At 45.1% G+C, this 27,413-nt stretch overlaps 1 protein-coding gene across 1 annotated transcript in view; it reads right to left on the minus strand.

Moving 5' to 3' along the window:
- Window positions 1–3,709: 3,709 nt before the first annotated feature.
- Window positions 3,710–27,413, minus strand: part of COL20A1 (collagen type XX alpha 1 chain) — a 50,648-nt gene continuing 26,944 nt past the window's right edge. Inside the window, exons 20-40 of the mRNA XM_082292995.1 lie at window positions 26,715–26,844; window positions 26,125–26,181; window positions 23,124–23,162; window positions 21,246–21,384; window positions 19,439–19,581; window positions 18,966–19,075; window positions 18,099–18,257; window positions 16,661–16,738; window positions 15,974–16,060; window positions 13,596–13,649; window positions 12,689–12,784; window positions 12,119–12,172; window positions 11,724–11,777; window positions 11,344–11,397; window positions 9,933–10,004; window positions 9,228–9,263; window positions 7,891–7,957; window positions 6,858–7,046; window positions 5,455–5,532; window positions 4,490–4,645; window positions 3,710–3,993 (exon numbers count right to left, since the gene is read on the minus strand). Of these exons, the coding sequence (XP_082149121.1) occupies window positions 3,980–3,993; window positions 4,490–4,645; window positions 5,455–5,532; window positions 6,858–7,046; window positions 7,891–7,957; window positions 9,228–9,263; window positions 9,933–10,004; window positions 11,344–11,397; window positions 11,724–11,777; window positions 12,119–12,172; window positions 12,689–12,784; window positions 13,596–13,649; window positions 15,974–16,060; window positions 16,661–16,738; window positions 18,099–18,257; window positions 18,966–19,075; window positions 19,439–19,581; window positions 21,246–21,384; window positions 23,124–23,162; window positions 26,125–26,181; window positions 26,715–26,844 (1,866 nt within the window). The 3' untranslated portion in view covers window positions 3,710–3,979. The remainder of the gene's footprint in view (window positions 3,994–4,489; window positions 4,646–5,454; window positions 5,533–6,857; window positions 7,047–7,890; window positions 7,958–9,227; window positions 9,264–9,932; window positions 10,005–11,343; window positions 11,398–11,723; window positions 11,778–12,118; window positions 12,173–12,688; window positions 12,785–13,595; window positions 13,650–15,973; window positions 16,061–16,660; window positions 16,739–18,098; window positions 18,258–18,965; window positions 19,076–19,438; window positions 19,582–21,245; window positions 21,385–23,123; window positions 23,163–26,124; window positions 26,182–26,714; window positions 26,845–27,413) is intronic.

A 27,413-nucleotide genomic window follows, 5' to 3' on the forward strand; every position in this document is an offset into this window, starting at 1 on the left:
AGTGCCACTGCAGGATCACAGGGTTTGGCAGGACAAGATGAGAAGTGTCAACTGAAACCAGTTACAAAGGTGTCACTGGTGTTTGGGGAGAAGCTGGGGTAGGCCAGGTCTGTGGCATCCTCTGCTTTGTTAATGTCATAGCAGTTTTCGTTCACTGATAACTACAGTTCTTCTCATGTTGCATTAGTAGTTTCCCAGGTTAAAGTTCAAATAAATTCTTGTTTCTGCTTCTGACGTGCCTCTTTTTAAAGTCTGAGGGGAGAAAATAGGAAACAACATCTACTGCTCTTTCTTAGGCAGGTTATTCCATCTTAGAGGTTGTTTAGGAGGATGCTATCCCTCCATAGGATTCAATGATCAGAAACTGGAATAAAACTGGGACATGAACCAGACTATAACTGTAGAATAATGAATAATTGTGCTATTTCAAACCCATGGAACACAAAGAGGGGTTTTTAGCATATGAAAGACTCCGGGAAAATGCATGCAGCTAGACTGCTGGCATTTGTAATGTTCCCAGCTCAGAAATTATTTCCAGGACTTGAGTGAACAAGCTGGCATCAGAAGAAGAGTGAGGAAGCAAGAGTGGGACACAACAAGAGCTCTAAAAGTTTCTTGGCAAAGATCCACAGAAAAGTAAATGGTTTTCAGGTTCGAGTGCAAAACTAAGCTCAGAGACCCCAAAGGCATCAAAGACAGCAGATATGGATGATGATCTTTTCTGTTTTACTTGTGCAGGAGAGACTGAATCCTTGCCATGGTGTTTGATGCTTTCCTTCCAGTACTGCTCCTTTGGGCATGAATGGAAGAAAAATGACTGTAACAACCTCAGTTACCTCCATTGTTCTGTTTTTCCCTACTTCTTCTTTCTTCTGCTTCCCTAATGCTCACTTTGCCTTATCATCTTCCCAGCCACAGAGGATGCAGGGTATTTTGTCTGCAGCTGGCTGGTAGGATGATCAATGTAATCCCCATTTCCCCAGCATTTTCAGGGCTGATTTCCATCTCATTCCCCGATGAGCTAATCCACATAGCTTATAACACCTCCCTTTTGGATAAGTTTCTCTAGACATTTATCAAGAAACTGGACTCAAGGAAATTCACTGGTGTAGAGACAGACAAGCAGAGAGATGCAGCTGTGAGATGCAAGATTCATGCTTAGTCCTTAGAAAGCCACCCCCATAACAGCCCCACCTGGCTCGATGGTCCCACCTGGCCCTCCCCCCCTGCAGTGATATCCATCAATGAGACCTTTCCTCCTCTCCCAGGATATCTTTTTGTTTCCAGCCCTTTAATTCTGGTCCAGCCAAGCTGTTGAGTCATGGAGAAAAGGCATAACAATCTCTGCTGCTTGTTAACAGCATTGCTGGTTACTCCTGTGGTTATATCTTACTCCTGAGACAGAGATAACACCTCAAAAAGATGCTCTAGCAAAAATATCTGTCATTGTAAGGTTCTCAGCCTCTGCCAGAATCCACCTACACCAGGTGGGTCAAACTCTCAGTGCCCAAAATCTCCCAGCAGAAAAGCTCTTTGGCTCAAGGAATTGGGTTACAAAGCTTTGGCACAGGCTCTGTGACACTTCCTGGACTAAATATCCTTGATTTCAAGTAAATAAAACTACTCATGGGACAAAATTTAGGAAGATAAATGGGCAAATTGTTTGTGCAGGTTGTCTGTCTCCTAATCAATAGCCCTGCTGGGACCCAATTGTGTTAAAGCCTGACCCTTCCTGTTGTATCTGAAATAATCAGACAAAAGCAAATGTTACTTGAAATTCTATCAAAATGGATCATATCCCAAGACAGGCAGTGAGGGAACGTGAGCAATTTTAAAAAACAGTTGATAAAGAAACATAAAGGAGCTCTGTCTCAAATCACCTGCAGTCACTAATTTGAAGAGGCAGAACAGCAAGTTCAGAACTGGGAAATTGGCTGCACTGGCTTAAGTCAGAAAAGAAGAGTAATTACCTGCAAATGCAGATATTCCTCACTGCACTGCTCACCTTCCCCACTTTGTGACCATTTCATGGTAATAATCTTCAGGTCTGCTCTGCAGGCACTCCTTTTACCTCCCTGCCTTTGCTGCCCACTGCTTTCACCTGCCAGTTATCACAGCTTTGGAGTTTACACTCAGTGCTAAATTCAGAACCATTCTGAACCAACTTAATGCAGGTTTGCTTTGTTTGTTGGGTTTTTTTTCCAAGGAATAGGTAAAGCACAGTTCCAAAGCTCTTTGACCTGTATCAACAGGTCACACAACACCTCAACTCCCAACACCTGTGCAGGGTGTTCCTGTGAATGTGTCTCTTCCGAACACTGTGTTCCTGCTGTGCTGGAACCTCCAGCTCCTTTGACCTCTCCTTTTTCTTCTGACTGGAGCTCTGTCTGCAACAACTCTTCATCTGAGCTGAAAGGTTTCCATTTTATATGGCAAGACAAGTCTGGAGAGCTCCACAGTGAACAGAAATGTTACTTCTATCAGAGCGGCATTTCTGTGCATTTTCCTGTATTCTCCAAAGGGAATGTATGTCATACTGAAAATATTAATTCTTGGGAGTTTCTAGAGAATGAACACATGTAAAGCCAAGGACTACTTTAAATACTTACAGGATGCAGTAACCATATTTTATCTCACTTTTGTTGCAGGGTGGCTCCCACAAGAGTCTGACATGTTCCGATGTTCCTTTAGCAGATTTTCTTAGCTCTATAGGACTTTTCCTTAATCACAGGAAGAAATAATGTTTGGACTCATTGTCTAAAAAACTCAATTCTCCTAAGGTAAACCTCTTCTCCTTGGTATTGATGTGGCAATCTGCTTTCTAAATGTGATACATTTGCAGCCAAATTTTCAAAGGTTGGCTGTAGCTGTATGAACACCCAGGCTGCCAGCCTGCATGTAATTGCAGAAATTACACATCCAGAAGAAATACACAGGAATGTGCACGATGCTCCATTTTTTACCTCTTAACAGCTTTGAAAAACCTGTACTGATACTTTTTGTGCCCCTCTGCTGTAGGGTTAGGGTTTAAATCAGAGCTCAGGAAGGTTTGTTTCTGAAGCAGGGGCAGGTTATAGGCAGTGATCCAGCACAGCCTGAAGCAGTGTTTGCAAAGAAGGAGGAACATTTTTCTCCGTATCTGCATGGTTTGTTGCAGACACATCTCAGCTGATGGCAAGGAAAGGGGTGTAACATGACAATTACTTCCATGTCATATGGGTAAAAGCCAGACTCGGAGCTATTCAGTATTCCACTTGATAAAATGTAAAGTAGCTACTCAGCCTGCAGGAGAGAGACATGGAAAAGGCAGTAGGTTAATCTCCAGCTCCTCTCAGCACACGTTTGTGACTCATGTAAGGCTTTGCCTGAGTTACCAAGCCCCAGAGAAGGAGTGGAAGTGGTTTGCCACATCACAGTGAGGTGATTTCTGGCTGCAATGTTGGTGTACAAAACACCCCTGCAAGGAAACCATCAGCATTCTGCCAAAAGCAGAAAGAGCCAAGATGGAGCTAGACTTTGTTACCTTGGCAGCCAGCAGAAAATGCAGCTTTACTCCAGTGGATTTGCCTCTTTGGTCATGAGGTGCTATTCTTCTCTGTGCTGGGGACACAGAACGACAATGGACATAGAGAAACCACAATCAGACAAACAGGCAGAAATTATCTGTTATTTCTGATCATTTCAATACACTATTTCTTCTTCTTGCAAGTCTGTCAGCCTGAGTGTCCAGCTGTGCCTTTTTTCTCGCTGTGGGACGTGCGATGTGAGTTGGAGCACTGCAGTTGTGCAGACAGATGGCTCCCCCAGACAAAGGCTGTGGCTGTGGAGTTTGATTGACTTGTCCATACAGAAATGATGGAGCATTAAAAAAACATAACACATCTGCTATTCGGGTTGCTGCTTCTTTTGGAGTGTGTGGAGTTTTCTTCCAGAGATTTCCAGGGAAAAGCAGTGTCTTCAGCCGCCTCCTCCCCAGCCATCAGGGGACAAAACCTGTGTGTGGAAAGGATGAAGCCACTGAGCAAATGAATAAATCAGTGTCAAGGTCTGAGAAGGAATGGCACAGAATTAATCCCTTTCCCTTGTAAACCTTTTGTTCCATGCCAGTGAATTTCTTCATCGCCCAGGTCTTTGTACCACTGAGCCTCCATGAAATGTAAATGTAGGAACTGAGGAATTGTTCCTCGCTCCATCCCCCATGGAAACATTGCTGGGGACATGAAGAACTGATTCCCCATGATCACTCCCCACCTGCCTGACTACTGCTGCAGTTATGTGTTAATCCCTGAAAGATGGCTGAGGAACAGCCCATGGAGCTGGCTTTTATCCATGTGGATTGCATGGGAATCACCCTGACTGCTTTTCAGAGGAGGCTTTGCAGCACTGATGGTGCCTGAAGGATGAACAAAGGTCTCTGCCTGGCTGAAGAGAAGTAACCAGAGACCAGCCATAAAATCATAACTTCTGTACTGACATAGTCAGGACTTACCTCTTCTGTCGGCCTCATAACATCCAGAGATATCACAGCCCCCTGGATACCCAGGCTGCCCAGGCTGCCCTCTGGCACCAGGGAAACCTGGAGGACCGGCATTCCCAGGGTAACCCTTCGGACCTGGTTTTCCCTGCACAACTTCTCCTGGAGGGCCTGCAGAAGGAGAAGCACTGTAAGCTGTAGCACATCTGCGTTAGCAGTGTGATACCTCTTCTGTATTTTCCTCCATCCTACATGGCAGGTAATTTTCTGAGCATGGCTTCCTCATTTTGGTGGACAAATAGGACCTGCCTGTTGGAAAACATGTTCTGAATCCCAGTAACTGAATCCCAGTATTCTTGACCTTAAGGGTGCCCAGCTTGGCTGAAACTGGAGCCTGGTTATGAGAACCCAAAATCCACCTACACGTTAATGCAGAGAATCACCTTAACCCCAGGATCCATCCCAGAGTCATTGGGGTTTGTGTCTTCACATCTCAGCTATAGAAAATGAAATGAAGAATGTGTTTGACTGCACTCTTTTGACAGTGCCTGGTTTGTTATGCCAGTGGAAAACTTCCCACAGACCCCAAGTAGCAGGGATCAGGGTGGAGGAGTACGCCAAATCCTCACAGATTACTCACAAACCCTTATGTTCCACGAGCTGAATTTTCAGAGCTTCTATCTCCTGAGCATCTGGTCTTGCATGCAAAAAGGCAGCAAAACTAAAACTGCCTGGATGTGTCTCAGGTCCTTAAAATACATCATCCCCTGGGAATGGGTACCAGAGGGAAGAAGCTGCCTGGAGTAATCTCTTGCATCTTAGCAGAGAGGAACCAAGGATGCTGCCAGCAGGGCTGTGGTGGGAAGGTCAGTCCAACCCCACCACAGTGCTCCTTCAGCTGGATGATGCTTTGAATCTGAGAGCTGGTTGCCATCACATGGCCTTGCTGGATCAATAAATAGAGGTTGTGGTCACTCTACCTGTTCTGCCTCTGGGTCCTTGGCTCCCTTCCTCACTGGCTCCAGACATCCCTTTCTCTCCTTTGGGCCCTGGGGCACCTATTCACAAATAAGAGATAAGCGTTGCTTCACTGTATTTCAAATTTCACCCTGCATTGAGGCTCCTGCAGTCTCCCCACATGTCAAAGTGGAGTCACAGCCCTTGGCAACACTGAGAAACGTCCATCTGCTTTCATTCAGTCCGGGCACCTACTCTTGCTGTGACCAACAGGACATTGATTTCTTTGATCCACACAGCACTGATTTGCAGCCCAAGAGGGGTGGGAATGAACATTTTTCACAGAGAAATTCATAGCAGTAGTGTTACTGCACCAGCCTGAGGGTCAGGTCCACCTCTGTGCCCTTCATGTGCATCAAACAAATCACAAAGCTGAGCTGTCTCTTTGACCAGGTGCTGGTTAGCCAGGATTGCTGTTTTCATGTTAAATTACTCATGAAACCAGTACCTCTCAGAGAAAACAGGTACATTTTGACGAAATATGATTTTTCATTGTTTTAAGATGAAAATATTTCGATCAGCCATGTCCTTCAGGTGGACATTTTCATTGAAATTCATCTTCTCCCATCTCCTGCTTGGCAGGCTGGAAAAATCTGCAGGTTGTTATTCCCTTTGCTCTGAAGTGACATTTTGATAAACTCTGCAGATACCAGCTAGGACTGATTACTGCAGGAGGAAGGAGTTAAACAGAACATTTCCAGTTACTCCGAGGTGTTAGGACACTGCTCAAACCAATGTTTTACTTTTTATTTTGACGAACAATTACTTGAGCCACTGACAAACATCATCTGCAAATCCAAGCAAAACATCTTCCCACCTTTCACTCATTTGTGTCCAGTAACTGAGGCCAATTCTGAGATTACATTAATCTATTTCTTTAGTCACATCTGAGTCTTTCATTGTTGAAACTACTGCTCCAGAAACTTGCTTCCCATTTAAAGATTACTTCTGTTGCCTCATGCCCTACATCAGCGTTTTCCAACACTTCTCGTTTCTGTCCAAAGCCGATCTGTTCCACCACCATGTGTTCACCCAAAAGGCTGCTTCTTTTGCCTTTCTATAGGAAAAACCTCCTGCCCTCTAAAATTAAACTCTCCATCCCCCCCAAACCTACAAACTGGTGCCAAACTGGCCTTTCCCTCAATGCAGAGCTTGAAGATAGAGTGGGCTCCATCTGGCTTCTCCCTACTCACTGAGATTTATAACTTCGGTGTCTCTTCCTAGAACTGAGAAGTCCAAAAGGAAAACAGCAATGAAATTAGATAATATCATGGATTATCTTTACATTACTGCTTGAGGCACTGAGATGTTTAGTTAAAGTATCAAAGATACAGTGAAAAATGTTTATGAACACTTCTGTCCATACCTCTCTCTCCTGGATACCCATCTTTGCCTGGCTGTCCAGGGATGCCATTTTCTCCTTTTTCTCCACTGCTCCCAGGTGGGCCTGGAGGACCTGGTGGTCCTGGTTCTCCTGGTATTAACCTTTCCTCCCAAATGGGAACTGGTTTCCTTGCATGTTCATGTATGAATGAATCAAACTTCAACACATGAGCTGAGAAGGCAAGACAGAAAAAAATGTTTCCTTGGCTGAGAAATTCAGAAGAGACATAAAATCAAACGATTTTGTCTAAAAAGGTACTCAAAATGATCAGCTAGTGCTAAAAAGCTGTCAGTCCCAACTGAGAAAGGCAGAAGATGAAGATGGGCAGCTGAGTGATGACTTTGCTGCCTGACCTTGGACAAGCCACTGCTTCTCTTCACACATCACAGCACAGGAGCTTTACAAAACTGCCTCATCTTGGGAGGAATCAGCACATATCACTGAAAGAATAATTTCTGTCAAATTAGTTTCAAGCTTCTCCATTTAAGAAATAAAAGAGGCTTTGCAAAACACCAGAGGGTTTTGCAAATAAATATTTCACAGGTCTTCTCTGTGCTAATGCCACCTGCTAAAGCCAAAGTAGGGCTTAGAGCCTGAGATGGGACATTTGCTATCTGTGGTGCTCAGCAGGCCACAGGGTGGTGGAGCTCCTGGGATCACTACGGCTTCAGGCTGTCTCTCCTCTGGTTTTCCACTGCTGGAGAGTCACAGGATCACAGACTCACAGGATGGTTTGACTTAGAAGGGACCTTAAAGCTCATCTTATTCCACCCCCTGCCATGGGCAGGGACACCTTCCACTGTCCCAGGTTGCTCCAAGCCCCATCCAGCCTGGCCTTGGACACTTCCAGGGATGGGGCAGCCACAGCTTCTCTGGGCACCCTGTGCCAAGGCCTCCCCATCCTCACAGGGAACAATTTTATATCTGATATAAATCTAATCTTCCAGCTTAAAGCCAGTGCCCCTTGTCCTATCACCACATGAACGCACTTGGGAGCTGGGCTGGTTGTACTCACTCTGAATCATCCGCTCACAAGCCTGGCTAACGAGTTGGTAAATTGTGGCCAAAGACTGTGGCTCCCCCTAAAATGAAGCATTTTTTTTTTTTAATTAAGAAAAAAAAGGAAGTATTAATATCTTTTAGAAAGGATCGATATCCTAATGCATGATAGCTTTCAGCCCATTCATTTTCTCAGCTTGCGTTCCAGAGATATTAATTACTGTGAAATGCAGCTCTATTTATTTATCACAAAGCTCTGAAACCAGAAAATTGAAATTGGAAACATCAATAATTGCTTTTCTCCTGCACATCAAAAGGCCCAGACTGAATCTAAATAATTACCAAAAAACGGAGAGCAAATTTCACCCCCAAATTTTATCAGAAAAGATGCTAAGTCTATAACTCAGTGTTCTGTGATATGTAAAACATTTAGTATGATCAGATATTACAACGTCCTATCTTTGACTCCATCTTCTATGAATATTGATTCTTCCTGTATTTTGAATAAATCATGTATAAGGGGCCCTCTAGAAAGTTTTAGTAAAGCAGGGAAAAGTGATAAAAATACAAAAACCTGCTTAAAAATAAACACTGACTGAAAATTCATACCTAATGCATGTACTGCCAGAACTGTTTATAAAACATACATCTCTGGCTGGATCACAGTGCAGATAATCCAGGCTTAAAAAACTGCTTGGTGCAACACCCAAGGGAGGGGGAAATTGAAAGTTCCAGTGTGAAGAAAAGTCTAGAAAAAGAAAAGTTGGTGGGATTGGAAGGAGAATGCTCTTAAAAATTATAATTCTGAGGCATTAACTTGAGACAAAAGCACCTCATCCCTGTCTGAAGACAAATTTGCGTAAATCAATCTTGGCAATGACTCCTAGAAAGACATGGCATTTTAATTTAACCAGAAGTCAGGATGAGAAAAACCTGAAAAACTTCTTTTCCCAACAAAATAACCTTCCAAGGTAGTGTGGATGTCCTGACTGCCAGGGTTTTGTACTGGGGCACAGACAATGATTATTGCAGATGAGTTCCCTTTTGCAACACATTAAACCAGAACAAAGTGGGTTTGGATTTTTTCCTTCTCAGCAAAGAATAGACTTGCGTTTGACATTTCTGCTTCATTACTACAAATGATACTAAGGAGCTCCTGACTGCTGTGGGATTATTTATATCCCACCAGCCCAGCCCCTGCAGGTGAAAGGAAAGGCAACAAGCAATAGGTACAGTCATCACTGGAGAGGTCTGGCTTGTATTTGTAAGCAAAGGCTGCAATTAAGGTTACCACACCCACTCTTTTGAGTGTAAGATGAACTGACAGTGTCACCTGGCACCAGAAAAACTCACTTTCTCTCCTCTTTCTCCTTTTGGACCTGGCAGCCCCTATAGGGAAAAAAAAAATAAAAATAAATAAGTTAAGGCATGGAAGAACAGAAAACAAACAAAGACTTTCAGTGGGGGTGTGGGTTACATTAGTGGGACATGGAGCACAAAGTTTGTTTCTCACACTCTTGTTGTTTCCTTCTGGCAGTGCTTGTAAAAGCTTTAAGTTATAGGAACACTTTGTTTTTATAGAAAAATAATAATAAATCAGTAACTGGAGCAGTGGGATAAGCACCATCTGCAGGGGAGCAGAAATTTCTCAGCTGTGATCTTCCAACAGATTTCCCAACTGGGCAGGTGGTTTTTAACATCTGAAGAGAAGAAATACCTGCGACATTTAGATCTGGGGTTTCACCTACAAGCCCAATGCTGGCTGCTATAGCTCAGGAGTGACTCTCTTGCTTTATTCTAGAAGCTTACACCAGAAATTTGTTTAGATTTTGTGTAGCAGGTGAATCTACAGAGGGCGAAGGGAGGTGGGATTTGTTGAATGTTTTATCAACAGATTAGTAGCCTGGGCTTTGACTGCCCAGACATTGCCTTAGGAAGGATGAGTGTGAATTTAAAGCATCCTTTAGACTCTGAAGGAGAGCTGCTGTGGGAACAGCTCATTTCCATTCAATTATTCCATGCCTTGGCCTTCTTTGAGACCCAAAAGCAGAAACCTACTGTTGGCCCAACATCACCCGGAGGTCCCTTCTCACCACTGCTGCCTCGGGTGCCTGTTGCTCCTTGGAAACCCTGCAGACATTAAAAATCCAGTTATTTCCAAACTTCTTTTTCTGTTCAAGGGCTACAGGGCCACCAGCAGTGTGAGTTTAGAGGACTCAAGCAAGGGAATAGTAGCCTTAAGTTTCCTGTCCAGCCACGAGCCCACTGTTAAAAGCACATTGTGTGTGTGAGTTACGTTCACATCATTTCCCATCACCATCTCAATTATGGCCAAGCCAGCAAAGCTGAGTTTTACCAACAAACTGCAATGCAGTTTATACTCTACAGGCTTTTGATCCTTCATTACATATTCAGATTTAGACATAGCCTAGAGCACAACCCCTTTCTTCAGCCTCCCAATACCACATGGTTGTTTTCTTTTTCCTTTAAAACCTGTGCTGGCCTCTAATACTTTACAACATTAACAGCAGCTTAGAGAGTGGGAAGCACCTTCTGTGGTCATTCATCTCCTCTTTGTGAAGTTTCTGTGCCTTTTGGAGCCATAAAGGGAAGAAAAAAATTAGCCAAACACAACTAGCAGAAATACTTTCTTTTAGAATTTTCCAGCTATTACATTTAAACTCAGTAGATATTAGCAACTTTTCTGAACAGTGAAAATGAGAAAACTTTTCAAGGCAGCACCAGAACAGCTTGCAGAGCCTGCTCTGAAGATGACAGTGCTTTCCTCATATTTATAAAGCTGAGGCTCAACCCTGCCAGCTCCACATCTTCCCAGGATGAACAAGTCAAAGTTACGAGCTGAATTCAACCTTGGCTCCCATAAATAACTTAGCACAACTACTGCCAAATTCCTTATAATTCAGCAGTGAGACTCAGATGTGAGATTCAGCTGTGAGAATCAGTAACTTATCAGGTCCACCAGCCATCAACTAAACCCAAATTTGGTTCAGTTTCCCAAGTAAAATGAAGTGTTCTGTGGTGCCTTCCAATTAACAGCTGTAAATCAACAGATCTCAAAGTTCTGCTCCAGCCCTGGCAGCAGATACTGGCAGTGATGTGGGGGGAAACCTTTCACACTGCCTGTATCCTCCAGCTCCTGCTGATTTCGGTCTAGCAAGCCAAATCACCTCCAACTCAACCAGCAGCTGGAAAGAAGTAGTGTCAGGAAAGTGAAAATAGCAAAACAAGAATCTCCGCGCTGGGATGAAGCTTCCTCAGGACTTGCCAGAGGAAGCCAAGAATTTTCTTCTCACACTGAGAGTGGCAGGGAAAGGGGGCTCCTGCACAATGTGCCAGGTGTTCCCCATGGTACCCTGCGAAGGGGGTTTGCCCTGACACTTTCAGGTGAAACCACGAAACTGTGCTGAGGAACAGATTTTGATGTGCATCACTCACAGCGAGTACTCACCCTTGGTCCAGGAGGTCCTGGAGGTCCAGCTGTGCCTTCTAGTCCCCTCACACCCTGCAAAACCAAATCCAGTCATTTACTAATGAGAGGATTCTAAGAGACCTCATAGGCAGTGAGATGTTTTTCCATGTGCTGCTTTTAACAGGAACTTGCTACAAATGGGTAAAAAAAGCATCTGTTGAGCAGGAAGAAGGGTGGCACCTGCTCAAATTTGGCCAAACTTGAAATGATCCCATTTTTTTTCCCCAGTCCCTCTGGCTTTTTGAAAAGACCATTCACTTCTACACTGAGTGCATTGGGATGTTTTGGGTCTCTGCTGGGACACTCCCAGCAGATTTTTAGGCAACCTCACATAAAACCTCAGGGGTGAAGTGTTTTACCTTTGCGCCTTGAAGTCCATCCCTGCCTGGAGCTCCCTGCACACCAGGAATGCCCTGTAAATCAGAATGGCTGGGTAAAGTCAGCATCTGATTATCACTGCCCTAATTAATCTTGTAACAGAGGACAGAAGAAAAATGTCAAAGAAGAAACAGATTTATTCATTAAACAGAGCAAGGACTGTTGTCCCAGTTTTAATTCCATCATATCTAGCTTCCAGGTACGTTTATCTTTCTTACACCAAGTGACTCAGTTTCCCTTGGGAAAGTGATGACACTCCAAAATGACAGTTCCCAAGCAGACAACAGCAACAACTTTTCAGACTTCCCTCAAGTAGTCACTCAGAAAAAAAGGGAAAATCTTCGGGACAAGTAGAAGGAGTGGTGTTTACCATTACCTGCATGCCAGGGATTCCAGTGTCTCCTTTCTCTCCTTTAATTCCTGGTGGTCCCTTGGATAAAAACAGAAGCACACAGTTGGGTGTGTGGCAGAACGCTTTAAGGCAAAGAGCATCCTGCTGCTCCACATCCATGTCCCGGGTTGTTCCTGCTCCCTGCAGTGTTCCAGGGTAATTTACAGCCACAGCATGTGCACGGGGATTTCTGCCATCCCAAACATGTGGCAGCTCTTGCCACTACTCCCTGCCAAGCAGTGATGATCGCTGGAAAGCAAAATACCTGAATATTCATAGGATATCCTGAGTTGGAAGGGACCCCACTGGGCTGCTTTCAACAAAAGCCCGTTAAGGAGAGTCTGGACAAAAACAAGCTTTGGCCAGAATGATTAAGTGCAGGGCCTCATCAGCATAAAACTCATTGATTGTCATCTCTCCCTCTGCAGCTGTTCAGCTATTAGTGAGGGTGATGTAAATTCATAAATCACAGTATTGATACCCATTTCTGAGACAGGTTCTAACTGCAAAGAGCAAGTGACAAAAAAAAAAAAGGCAATGGAAGAGGTCACATACCACAGGGCCCTGAACTGTGATTCCTTGGGAACCTGGAGAGCCTTGCTGGCCACTGGGACCCGCTGGTCCTACTTGTCCAGGTGGGCCTGGCTCACCCTGAAACCAAAGACAAGGAAACAATCATAGGGAAGGGAAGTGGTCGGTGCCTGCTGTCCTCATGGGCTGCACTGCTTGAGCTGGGTCAGCATGAACCATCTACAGGATTCGAGATGAAATTGGGGCACTGAGGACATCTCCGGTAACCTCAGCTGCCTTTGTATTTTAGATCCAAGATTTTGGTTCATCTTTCATGGAAGCAGACAGAAAAGCTGCAAAGGGTGCTTTGCAGAGCACAATTCACCTTTCCAAGCAGTTATTCCTGTTATTCAATATAGTCAGAGAGCAAAGGGAAACGTTCCTTAGCCCATTGCTGTGATCTGTATCCATTCTCACTCCTTCCCTCAGGCCTTTCCCCTGTAGCCATGCTGCTTTCCCAGATGTAATCCCAAAAAATGGCACCAGCGGGCTGCTCTGGCTCTGCCCTGTGCTGATCCAGGTGCTGTGAACACTTGCACCAGGGCTTGCCCCCATCCCCAGGGCTGGGGGATTCAGACCCAGCTATTCCCCGTGCTCAGCTCCTCATGCTGCTCAGCCCCAGGGCAGTACCAATGTGTCTGCTCCGGAGGCTTGGCAGCAACAACAAGCACAGTGCAAAGCCTGATCCTGTCCCAGCACAGCTGCTCTCAGAGGGCATTGCTGACCATGTACAGTGCATTAATTCAGCACAACTGGGCTCATGATCTCAATTTCCAAAGCCCAGCTGAGCATTTAATTAATGATAAGTGATCCCATCCTCCTCGATGTGTTGTTAAGACTCTGTTTGGGCTCAGCTTGGTGCAGTGAGATAATCTCCAGCCTAAGGACTCACCTTGGGTCCTGGCTCTCCCTGCTCCCCCTGAGGTCCTCTCCTCCCAGGGCTGCCCTGCCAGTGGGACACAAAGAACACCATCATATTTACTGCACTGTAATGAGGAGCCTGGGGGACAGAACTTTGTGCACTTCACTGCCCCACAGTGAAAGATGTTTCCTGCCCCACAGAGCTCACACCAAATAGAGACAAGAAGAAAATTAGTTGAGTTGTCCAGGAAATGCAGGAAAGGGAAGAAGAAAGGAACAGCACAGCCCCTCCATGACCAGCCTTGGGAACACAGCACTCAGTCCCAGCAGGGAGAGAGGAAGTTCCAACCTGTTTCAGCTCCCTCCAACTCCCTCAGTGGATCCATGCTGAGATGACATCTCATATGGGCATGGGAACACATTGAGAAGGAAAAAAAGGGGTGCTCACATCCACACCCCTCTGAGACTCTGTTGGGTTTTATATTCTCCATCCCAGAGAAGAGATACGTGCTGAGATCAGGGACAGCACCTGGCTCTGGGAGACCTGGCTTAGCTCTGCCTCTTAGCTCTGCCTTTCTTCACCAAAAGGGTTGTCCAGCCCTGGCACAGGCTGCTCAGGGCAGGGGTGGAGTCACCACCCCTACAGGAATTTAAAAGGGGTAGATGTGGCACTTGGGGACATGGTTTAGTGCTGAGCTTGGTGGCCCTGATTAATGGGTGGATTCAATGATCTTTAGGATCTTTTCCACACGCTGGGTGTGGAGAAGAAACCAACCTTCTGGCATGAACTCATTGTGTGTGAATTTTGACATCTTAATCTGAACATTGCTGTTCTTGAATCCAATAAAAACGTGGATTTGAATTGAGAAGCACGGGCAGGGAACTTTGGGAAAAGTGCTTTCAGAAGTGTTCAGAAACTCATTCCAGAAGCCAGCTGGATCTGGTCAGAAACACTGATTAAGGACAGTGAAAAATACAAGGTGGGACATGTCCTGCTAACTGGAGTTTTAAAAATAGCAGTGAGTGCTGTTGTAACTGCAGCAAATTACCAGGGGTTCAGTGGTGTGAGGAGAAGGTTATGTGTCAAAACCCGATTTCCTCTAATGCTTTAAAGAGTCCTGCTCTTTAAGGAGTTGTCTGTGGAGATGCTTAAACCACAGGGGAATGCAAGCTGGTAATTATGCACTTAGGATATTGGAGCAAACTGTGACAGTGGAGTGTGCTGTTAATTAAACTTCCACCAGAATGAGCAAGTAATTACTCTGCAATGAGGCACTTTCCTCTCACAGAACTGAACTCACAGCTAAACCACAGGTCAATGCAGGAGGTGATCCGAGACCTTTTCACTTGAAAAAGGAGGCAAATGTTTCCATAATGGTTATTTTCCAGAAGAAAAGCACCTGGAGTGATTGAACTGAGGTGCTCTGGACAGGCTGTCTGTCAGGTTTCAGCTGGTTTGTGCAAATCAAATGTTTCCCCGCAAATTTTCAAAAAGCAATTTTTTTTATAACTGCTCCCTAGTGTTTAACAGGAATATTTTCTCCTGTGATTTAAGCCCATGACAGCTTTCCTGCATCCCTAATGGATAGGGCAGAATTTATGCTCTTTTTCCTGAGCATACTGCATATGTAATGACTGTTTTCTCTTCCCCCTCATTTCTTCAGGGTTTTCTTGCAAGTGACATTCAGAAAGAGAGCTTTGGGGACAGACAGGATAGCAAAGTCTCCCCTTTCTCTTTGCACTGTCCACCCACACAGACACTTACAAGACTCCAACAGGATCCAGACAGAAAGATTTTTTTTGTGAGTTGTTTTTTCTTTAAATTTACAGAGAGTTTCAGAGCCTCCAATTCGTGAGATGAAATCTCTGCAGACACTGAGGGTGACCCGTCCTCCTCTCCTAAGAGGATTAATGTGGCACCAGGAGCTGCTCAGCCTGTTCCCAGCTGCAGCTGTTGTGCTGCCAACTCTCCATCTCCCCATTTCATCACCATCCAAAATCCAAAGGGAAACTCTCAGCCTTGCCCTGGAAAAGCTCCTTGAGTTAGGATGAGAGGAAATGGCCTCAAGTTGCACCAGGGGAGGTCTAGATTAGACCTGAGGATAAAATTTCTTCACCAAAAGGGTTGTCAAGCCCTGGAACAGGCTGCTCAGGGCAGGGGTGGAGTCACCACCCCTACAGGGATTTAAAAGGGGTAGATGTGGCACTTGGGGACATGGTTTAGTGCTGAGCTTGGTGGCCCTGATTAATGGGTGGATTCAATGATCTTTAGGATCTTTTCCAACCTGAAGGATTCTGTGATTCTAAAACCTCCCAGAGCCCCAGGAGTGTGATCCACATGCCCAACATGCCACAAAAAATGAAGCAACACCAGCACATGCAACACACGGGGTGGGAGGGTGAACTTACAGGGGGCCCCGGGGGTCCTGGCAAGCCCGGGCGCCCAGAAGTGCAAGAACAGGCAGGAGCCAAGGTAGGGCAGGTGTCCTCATCCCTCTGAAATGAAATCAAGCCAAAAACAATCATGAGCAGCTGCACAGCAAGAGCAGGATGGCTCACTCAGTGTTTCAAAATTAAGTCTTTTACTTGAAGAAAAGCAGATTTTTTTTCTATTCCACTGAGAGATTTTTGTGAGCAATCGAATGCTTTATTTTTTCTGTTGAATAACAAGTTTAGACAAAAAACCTATGAACTAGCCCTGCCTGCAATATGCAAAACACATATTGGAAGATAATTTTCTCCTTTCTACATATTTATACACCCCACATAGCAGCTCTCTGTGTTGAGAAGTGAAAGGAAGAGTGGGGGATGCTGTGCCTCATGAGATGGCAGCAAAGCTGTAGGACTGCCAGGGCTCCTGGATGAGGTTGTGACAGGAGAAACAAGCACTGCACAGGAATTTGAAGTTTTCACTCTTTTTGAAGCAAATATAGTTTTGTTTACTTCATCAAGAAACATGCTGGTGTTATTCCCAAGAGGGGAAAAAATGCTTTCCCTCTTGAGTCTATCAAAACCATTTGCAGCATCACTTCAGTGCCATGGACTTGTCCCATTCTCCCCGGCTTCCTTCACACAAGAGTGTGCCTCTTGTCTTACCACTGCAGGGAGATCACAGCACCTGTCCTGCTCTGCCCCTACACTGCTGCACAAGATCTTCAGAGACTGCAGCTGGAACTGGGGGAAAAAAAGAGAGTTTGATAAGAAAGTAGCACTGGCTCCCACCACCCGTCACCAAATCTTATGAAGTTCAAGTGAAAAAAATAATCTTCAGGGATGATTTGACAGGACTCTTGTGTGTGGTCCCAATTATAACTGTGCCCCAAAAAAGCCACAACATGAAAACTACCCCCAGACTGAGCGTTCCACAAGCCCTCAGGTCTCTGTCTTGCTAAGCAAGTCAACAAAACAGCTTCACAGCAAGTCTCCAATTTACTCACAGCCCTGCAATAGCACCAGGTTCTCAACTAATTGGGCATCAGCACCACCACAACATGAAAGCAAACTTTGATTTGCTCCCCTTGGGGGTATGGAGAGAAGAGTAAATGTGGCAGCAGCATTTCCCAGGGCAGATGTGATCCCCTCCCCAGAAACCCCAACTGGTCTTTCACTGCCTCCCTCACAGCAGCCACATCTTCCCATTCTGATTAACAGAAAAGCACAAACTGCACAAGGCCAAACAAAATAACAAGGCAGAGATTAATCTTTCTTTCCTCAGCACCATTTCTCTTCTCTTTTTTTTTTTTCCTTTCACTCCATGCATTTAACAAGGAGCGAGCTGTACAGCCCAGGGAGGGTGATAGGCACCGTACGGATACAGATGAGCCCAGCAGATCAAGTGGCATTTAAAGATTTCTTAAATTAAATAAGGTTCCATGATAACCAGTAATGAGGCACTGTGTCTTCTCAAGGGCAGCAGAGCTGTGGAAGATGTGAAATGTTGCTGTGCTTGAAAGGCAACGGCAGTAGGGACGGCACAACGCTGTTCATTATTTGGCCAGACCTGTCTAGTTAAAGGTGGTAGCAGGGAGAATTTGGGAGGGACAAGGGAAGCACAGATTCCTGCCTTGATGGCCACAGGCTTGTGATCAAATTGCACAGAATTTATTCAGGAAACAAGTAAATACTGACTGAGTATTTACTGAGTAAATACTGACCAGGATTTCCTGACATCACCCCATGTGGGTTGATGTGCACAACTTTCCTTGCAGAAGCAATTCCCCAACCCTCCTGTCTGCTTCAGCATCTCAGTGCTGTGCTTCCCCAACCCCAGGGGATGCAGCCAGCAGAAGGCTCCTCTGGGACACACTCATGCTGCTGCCCCCCATCACGGTCCCCACACCAAGGCAGGAGCTGAGGAGGACAAAAACGCTCTCCCTGTGCTGGGAAAGCTCATTAAAACCCCGAGGATCAGTGGGATCAGGACACAGCCGTGCATCACAGCAGTGTTGGAGGTCTTCAGTGAGCGTGATGTGACACGGCACTCCTGCCCGTGTGCCCACCCCAGCCAGCTCCAGCAGCGCTTCCCAGGACTCACCGGCACGGAGCCGCTGCGGGGCCCTCTGGTCCTGGTCACTTTTCCCAGCATGATGAAGCCGGTGGTGGAGATGCTGCCGAGGGTGTTGATGGGTTTCTCTGCTATTTTCTTGCAGTCCACATAGAGCTTGACCTTAAAGTGGCTCACGGCCACGTGCACCTGGGCAGCAGGTAAAAAAAGGGGTGTTGGAGCTCCATGGTGGGATGAGGGGGTCTCCTACTGACAGAAACACCTTCCGTCCCATCCGCAGCCTGCTGCTGGCACGGGTGGGGTGTTTTTAATGAGTGAATGGATCGAGGGGGCTCAGGAATAAGTTTAGTATGTGCTTTCCCTTGTTGATGCCCACAACTCTCCTTGGGAGAAGCTTTCTGCAGCTGAGTAATGAACCTGCCCACAGATACCCACAGGAGGAGCTCATCGCTCATTTGGGTGCAACACCTTTGCTATGAGGACACAGCCAAAACCTCCACCCTGTTATGAGTGATAAAGTGGCTTTCTCTTAAGGCTGGATTCCCTTTTCCTTTCATCCAGAACTAAATGGTTATCAAAATTCTAAATTCTAAAAAAAAAAAACCATTTTTTTCAATTTTTTCCGATTATAAAGACCTAAAAAACACCTCAATTTTTGGAGTCTGGGGGAAAAGGGAAAAATCAATATGTGGAGATCACATTTTGATCATGAGATCCACTTAAATTCTTTACAATTATGAATTTCAGCATATCAAAGAGGTTGGCCAATTCCCTGGAAACCAGGATGCAAAGCATTTGGATAATCACTCCTCACTTTGAACAACACACATTGCTGGCAAAACACTCCCAGAGCAGAGTGAGATCATGAGCCACATTTCTCCCTCTCTTGACAAGGACCTTATGAAAGCTCCCATAGAATATCTTCTTCACTTCCTGCTGGTCAAAGGAGACTTCCTGTAAATCAGCCTTGTAGTCATGATTGAAATAGGTCAAGGATTTCTTACTGGCTACAGGGAAAATAGGACAGAAAACATCTTGGAGTTAAAAGAGAAGTTGATTTCACACACATATAAAATAGTAAATAATTAGGCTTAAACATGGTGGAAGATTTCCTATGTTATCAAGAAATGCTTTTAAACAATGGAAAAAGATATGTAAAAATAAAGAATATGTTACAAGTAGAATAAAAATGAAAACATGTCTTTTAATTGCACTGGGCCTTGTTTTAAATGTGAGGTTGGCAGCCACAACAAAGCTTCCCAAGAAACTGCTGCTGAGCAAGGAAACGATTAAAATTATCCAAGTGAGTTCTGCTGCTTGCAAAATGTATGGAAACACCCGAATTTAATGTATTTAGCAAGAAAGCTTACGGTCAAGGTTAACACCCAGGAGAGGCTGGAAGTCCTCGTCTGTGACCTGCCACACGGCAAATGGCTCCTTGGGGGTGTCGGGCAGGAGGCGCAGGAGGATGATGATGGTGTGCTCGGGTGGGATGGCAAACAGGTGGACATCACTGGAATGACACAAACCAAGGGAACATCGGTGATTTAAATCACCAGGCAACATCCTGCGGCCTCACCCCGTGTGTTTGCTGGGCAGGGGGGCCTGGAAAAGCTTTGCTCCTGGGAGTTGATGGTGATATGTCCAGAAAGAGCCTGGACCTGCTGAAGTCTGTGCTGAGTGATGAGCACTCATGGGGGCCTTCTCCTCATGGCTGGAGGATGCTCAGTCCTCCAGGAGCAGTTGGTGTCAATCCATCACTGCCAGAGCTGCCTCAGTGAGTGCAGCCTTAATGCTTTTCACAAGAGAGACTAGTGGAGGCCTACAAAACATCCCTGCCAGGTTCCCCCAGGTCTCCTTTTCAAGAGGGAGAAATGGTTGCCATGCATCATGGGGTGAATCTTTAAACCTTGGCACAAAACTCTTGGCTTAGGGACATGGTTTAGTGGCAGACCTGGCAGCATTAGGTTAATGGCTGGACTCAGTGATTCTTCCAACCTTAATGATTCTATTATCCTAAATGAGTGTAAATGCCCTTCAGGGATAAGCACTGAGCCCACAGAAAAGCCCCCTCTGGGTCCCCACATCCCTGCTGCAGGATTTAGGCCTGGCAGCAGTGAGAGGATACAAAGCAATAAAGGAAGGTCAAATTGGTTTTGCCTGAAACACGCCTGCAATCTGAAACAGGACACATTGGCACAGCATAAACACAGCCCATCAGACATCTTTTCAGGAATGATTCATAAATAATACAAGTTTTTTCTTTCTCTCTCGCTTTCTGAAGGGGTGGTGTCCTTGGAAAGGCATCTATAAGAGCTGAACAAAAGGATTTGCCCATCATTTTCTGAGTAATCAGACCAAAGGGTTCTCTGAATCTCCCCGACTCTGTTTACTCTAAGCAGCTTTGCTTCTTTAACAAAGATTAAGCAGAGTCAGTGGCTCAGTAATTAGGCTTTAAACAAAGTAGCAATGAATGTTAGGAGTCAGATCACTCCTGATTCATAATCATAAAAAAAGGAATGAGGTCATGGGAGCTGCCTGGCTCACTCGGGACCCTGTGGAGAAGCTTCATTTGCAACAGAATGGAGTCAAGCCACAACCCAGAGCCAGTGGTTATTCCCTCTCACCAATGCAGCTCAGGCTGCAGAGAGCAGCCACAAGAGTGATATTTTCTAAAGCAAAGATCTCTCTCCAAACCAGAGATGTTTGGGAGAAGGGATTGAAGATGAAAATGTGACCTCAAACTGCCATCACTGAAGTGCAGGTGGCTGTGGACAGAATGCTTAAAGACTGGTGCAGTGTCCATATGCGACAGGATCCTCATGTCCATCACAGCAACAAAAAAGCTGGAAAAAAGTGATTTTGGGGAAACCAAAAACAGCACTGTGAAAATGTTGGGCTGTACAAATGTATAATAAATACTATTGTGTCCCCTTAATTTCTGCATGACAACTCATCTTGAGGAAAGTCAGGTGTTTATTTATTAATACATTAAGTAAAAACCCTCTGGCTGTTTTTTCAATCTACCAGTGGTTTGATTTAGCTCGTCATATTTATCATTTCATTTGGAAGCTGCCAGCGGGGCTACACCATTCCTTCCCAAAATGACCTTCCTTTGCCGTGTACATGGCATGAGACTGAGGATGAGGATGGCAACAGCTGCAGCTCTGCTCCCACCTGGTCCTCTGGGTGAGCTGAATGTCTCTGAACAGGGTGAAGGTGCGGGAACCACTGAATATAAAGGGCTCCATGGCTACGCCTTTAATGGAGGAATATTCCTTCTCTACCAAGCCAAAAGCTTCCATCAAATCAAATCCTGGAACAAAGGAAAACAGACAAATCAGTGGTTAGACAAGAGTGCAAAAGAAGTGTGTTTGAAGAGCAGGTTGAATTAGCACAGAGAAGGAGACAGGAGACAGTGCCCGTAATGACACAACACCAGCTTGAGTGTACTCCTCAAATGGCAGCCAGGGAAAATCAGTTTGTGTGCACATTTGTTGTAATCTCTTCCTCTTGAAGGAGAGTGGACAAAGGATGGAGACTTTCACAATTGTGTTTTCAAATCTTCAGAATGAAAAAAAACGAACAAGAAAGATGCTACTCCAACACTTTCTTCTTTTCAACTACACACAAAGTATTATCTTCAAAAGGCATGGAATCAGTCCAGTAATTGCTAGCAGGGAGAGAAAATTATTTCTACTCTGAAATGTCTTAAATGTAAGAGCCAGAAAAAAATAGGAAAAAAACCCTTTAAAATATGAACATTTCCATTTCTCTCCATTTTCAGGAGACACCCAGGGGTGACCTGCCTTGTGTGGGCTACAGAGGTTCTCCTCTGACATTGCCTCTGGCTCAGGCAGCTTCGTCTCTCTCCCCCAGCTCATCATTAAAGCTCCAAGTCATTTTCATTTCAGTTTTCTGCTCAGTAAGACAAGATCTCGCCCTTTGGATTCTTTTTGAGTTTATTTGAGTTTGCAGCAGACTGGGATGAAGGAAATGGTTCCTTCCTCAGCAAATGGAAGGGCTTCATTTCGGTGTGGTGCTTTCAGTCTGGATTCCCTCACCCCTTCACCATTGACAATCTTCTGCAGTTTCTTGGCTTGAGTTTTTATTTTGCCTGGGGGCTGGCCCAGGGTGCTTTTATTTTATTATTTTTTTCATATCTCAAGAGTACAAGGGAGTCTGCTGAAATAAATGACCTACTTGAGGGCCATTTATCTCTGGTATGGAGCTTCTGCCACTGAAACTTCCTTTAAAATGTGCAGGAAGAGAAGGCTTGAGTCACAATTTAAAACATATTGAAATACAATCCCATTATTATAACAGAATCATGGAATCATAGAACAGCTTGAGTTGGAAGGGACCTTAAAATCATCAGGTTCCGTGGGCAGGGGTGTTACCTGCAAGGTCAGTTTGCTCAGGGCCACGTCCAACCTGCCTTGGGCAAAGATGAAGTGACTCAGCCACAGACTAACCAGACCTGAGAGCTGCAGCCAGTTTCTCAGTCTCACCTGTGACACAGAACTCTCTGGGAAGGAGGTGATATCCCTTTCTAAGCAGAACTCACGGTTTCTCAGTAAGAAACACTTGCACAGACAGGAGAAAGGGGAACTCGCTGCCCCAGTAAGTCTATGCAGCCTGACTGCAGAGAGCTCCTCGGGCAGCGAGACCTCCTCTGGAGGATGCACAGGTGATCCTGGGGACAGACTGAGAGGTTTGGGGTCTGAGGAGCCTTTGTGAGTTAGGAATTCAAATCCTCTTGAAATTCAATGGCTGTTTGAAGCTTTACCTCCTTAAGGGTGCTGAATATCCTGGTGTTAAGCACTAACAGCCAAGAGCACGGAGCTGATGGAGCAGAAGAACATAACAATTCAGGTACTGCAAAATATCCTTCTACCTGGCAAAATATATGTTCCAATTTTGGTTCTCGCACTTCTCCCCTTTTCTTTGGGACATTTTCCCCCCACTCAGCTCTTGCACGAGTCTCCAAATCAAGACCAGGCAGTGTTTTCAGTCACAGCCCAGCAGCACCAGGGCTTGGATATGCTACTGTACCTCTTATGGAACCTTCCGTGGAGGTGATGGTGGGACAGGCTGTAAGAACAGGATAAAAAGGGAAAACCATTAAAGGAAAAAAAGACAGCAGGGGATTATGGAAGCAAAATGAACACAGTTCCTTTAGGCAGAGCAAAGAAAAGCATAGCAAAACTTAGAATATGCTGCAGCTTCATTCAGAGCCTGGACTTTAACCTTGTTTATACATGTATGGAGAAAGAGAGAATTGATGTTTATGCAAACATAAAAGTTGTTTCCTGGCTTGCCAGTCACAAAAATAAAAGCAGTGTCTTTCATCATCAAACATCTCCATGATCACTTTCTTTTGACTAACTCACCTGGCACCTGATGATATGAAACACAAGGAACCATCACTTTTGGCAATTTTTTTTTTAAAAACAGACATCAAAACATTTTTCTTTTCTTTCTACAGTGCCTTAGTAGTGTGGTAAAATAAAGATATATGCAGTTGCAAATTTTGTACCTGAAATTAAAAATACACGCAGCAAAAATGTGAGAACTTGGCTTTTGATTTCTTTAGGAAAACACAGAGAGTTTTAAAAAGTTTTGCAGTTTGTCTTTCAAAAATCCTCTTGGTGAATCCTCTGAGATGCCACAGGACAAAAAGCAAGACCAGAGGAGAAGAGACTGGGATGTGAAGCTGGAACATGAGGCACCAGTGCTCTGAGCACTCTGTAAAGGCTCGGGTAAGGGGGTGTTTTAGGAAACAGCTCGTGAATACTACTTTCAATTGTCTACTGCCATGTAAATCCCAGGCCATGGATGCCAGAGGGAGCTGGGACAAAGGGAGTGCTTGATGCAAAATGAGGAATGTCCCTGAAAATCAAGGATACTAGAAAGATGGGCTGTTTCACAAGGGGTTTTCTAGGTCATCAGGACAATAGAATCTAAGAGATCATCGTACTGAGGCTTCGGCATAGCCTTGCCATTCTTGCCTCAATGCCATTTCCTGCCTCATCACCAAAGCAGGGCTTTCCATTTCTCACGCCTAACTTTTGTAAAATGTGTAAAACATTTAAAGGAGGTGACTGACCTGCACCAAAACACCCGAGATTCCTAAGCCTGAGGAGTTTCAATGACATTCCTCATGATGAAGAAAGGGCACCCAAACCTATGACTCTGATGGCCACGGGGCTGCTAAAGCCAGGATTTAAACACAAAGACTTGCTGTGAACCTCCGTTGTTCAAACTGATGCTTAATTTTTTACATACCATAATTCCTGTAGAACTGGGTGTAAAACTATTTAAGGAATCTATGGAAATCCATTAAAAAATCACTTTCTGAAACTTGAGCCTTGAAACTCTGAGCGCAACCAGTCCTTGCATTTGGGATCATCTACCTATTTGGGATCACCTACCTACACTGCTCTTCCTCTTCCCCTTCCCCTTCCAGAAACCAACTTTTCTAAACCTTAGAGAATGGTTTGGGTTGGAAGGGACCTTAAAGCTCATCTCATTCCACCCCCTGCCATGGGCAGGGACACCTTCCACTGTCCCAGGTTGCTCCAAGCCCCATCCAACCTGGCCTTGGACACTTGCAGGGATGGGGCAGCCACAGCTTCTCTGGGCACCCTGTGCCAGGGCCTCCCCATCCTCACAGGGAACAATTTCTTCCTAACATCTAATCCAATCCTGCTCTTTGTCAGTTTGAAGCCATTCCCCCTTGTTCTATCATTCCACACCTTTCTCCCTCTCCAGCTCTCTTGGAATTGAAGCATGGTGAATGAAAAACAAAAAAGAAATGATCCCAAAGCAGGCTGCAAGCTCCTCCATTTCCAGGTATCTGACTTTCTTGTTTGGGAGTCAGTGAGCTCGTTCTGACTCTCACCCAGGCCCCAGAGTCCCTCTTGCTGACATCCCTGGCAATTCTCCCCTCCTTCCCAGGTCGGAGGCTCTGAGATTGCTTACAGCTCTTTGATCAGGCAATGCTCAGCTTGGGTGAAGCATCTCAGAGTCAGGACAAGGATCCCTGACACTGGCAGTTACACTTCTGCTTTGAAAATCTTTCCCTAGACTTTGCAGCCTAGGATTCCTGCTGTCTTATTACTCTCTTTGTTTTTTTGTTGTCTTCTCCAAATCCCAGCCCAGTGCAGTTACTCACTGTGCAATAAACATTCACTCCTGCAACGTCAGACCATTTTTCTCAATAATTTGGTTATATATCAATATTAGAGTCTTTTATTGCACATCCAGCTGTTTTCCCGGCATTGCTACATATTGTCTCTCCTTCTTCAAAAAAAAAGGTACCTTATAAAACATAAAGAGTTTAGTATTTCTTCTATCGTCTTTTCAGCTGTCATAGCCAAACAGCTATGTTAAATTCTACAAGGTGACTCATCAGCCTTTTGGGAGGATTGTTTTCTGCTTGCAAGTTCACAGAACTTTTCCACTGTGATCTGAACACCTCAATAAACCACTTGAAAACTTAATCTGGTATGTTCTTTGTTGCCTATAAACTAATTTTTTTTTCTCATCTAAGCTGCCTCCTTCTTCAATCTTGACTTCACTCAATAAATTTTAAAACTGAAATTTTGCTTGGAATAGTTTCAAATAGTCAGGAAAAGGGAGCGCTGCCACAATATCTGCATTCTAATATTTACTTATTAAAAACTTTTTATAACCCTCTTAATTCAACATTTCTCACTAATCCGTTTCATAGTTTGCTTTATATCAGCTATGAGAGCATACGTTCATTAAATTTAATAAGGGACTTTACAGGGAATTTTAATTTAAAACATGTCACACTTCCCTGCACTACATTTTGGTCAAGTTGTGCAGAAGTCCTCTAAAATACCATCGGTCTCTTTACTGAGCCTGATGTTAAGAAGTTCTGTGGTTTCTGGTTGTCCTTGGATTGTCCCCAAGGACATCTGTCAAGAGCTGATGGACCCCTCCTGCTGCTCTGCAAAGCCCACACTGTGCTATTTGCTACTGAATTAAAAACCACCACCAACAAAGCATGACTTTAGAGATTATTTACCCTCTGTTTTAGGTGGGGCAAATCCTCGGATGGAAGGGAATTTAGACAACACCGGAGCTGAAAGAGAAAGCAATCACAAAATCATAAAGTTGGAAAAAACCTTAAAGATCACAAAGTCCAACCTTTGACCAAATACCACCATGTCCACTCAACCGTATCGGCAGGTGCCACATCTGCTCGGTTTTTTAGCTCTTCCAGGGACGGTGACTCTACCACTTCCCTGGGGAGCATTTTCCAGTGCTCAACCACGCTTTCAGTGAAGAAATGTTTCCTAATATCTGACCTGAACCTCTCCTAGCTCAACTTGAGGCCATGCCTGAGCTCTGTTATTCAAGATTGTGATGCCTGGCTCAAAACCCAAAGGGCCGCCAGCCCTTCCCGCTCATCCCAGAATTGCCAATAACTCACAGGACTACAGAAATTGGGGCAGGATTTCCACTTTTCAAGGCTAATATTCTATTGCTGAGCAAAACCCTGGCCTCAGCCAGAGACAAGTGGAAGTGAGGCCATTATTGTCCGAGCAGAGGCTGCCTGGAGGCTGAGAGATGGAGGGTGATGGAGAATGTGCACATTCCAGCTGATCCCTGTACCTGTCCGTCCCGTTGTGGATGTGCTCTCGCTCTCTCCTGTGTAGTGGATGGCAGAAAGGGTCACCTTGTAGGCTCGATCAGGCAGCAGGGACTGCAGGGTCACACTGCTGCTCCTGCCAGAAGCCATGATCTACAACGAGGGAAAAAAGATCCCAGCGTTTGGGGTTCTCATTCCAGTTCTTACTCACAGCCCAGGGTTAGGTGGGGCTGACTCCTGGGATGTGAGGCTCACAGCAGCATTCCTGCTCAGCTCAGCCAAAGAAGCCTGGCTGTGTCGCTCTTGGTCTGGCCATGTGCAGGGAAAAAGCGTTTTCTCCTATAAAGACCCCAGTATTCCTCATGGAAATGCAGCAGAAGGGCCTTATAACAGGATAACCAGGCTGTTTAAGTAGGGAATCTGTGTTTTAAAAGGATAATATTTAACCTCCCTAAGCCAGAGGGGCAGTAGGTTTATCCCCCCGCTCCTCTGCCTCCAAGAACTCCCTACCCCAGTTCAGGGAGCAGAGAAAGTTGCATTATCAGTGGCTTTGATGGAGAAAAATATCTTAATTACAAAAGAGTCTTGGAGTCCCTGTTTACAAAGCAACATATCAGCAGGAGGAGATTTGGTTTTGAGTCCTGATATCCTAATGGTAAACCTGACTGGAGTGAGCAGCCCCCATGGGCTTCTGGCCCAGTGTCTTTCCCCTACAAAGGAGC

This window comes from Coloeus monedula, assembly GCF_965178545.1.
Source record: "Coloeus monedula genome assembly, chromosome: 17".
Lineage (NCBI taxonomy): Eukaryota > Metazoa > Chordata > Aves > Passeriformes > Corvidae > Coloeus > Coloeus monedula.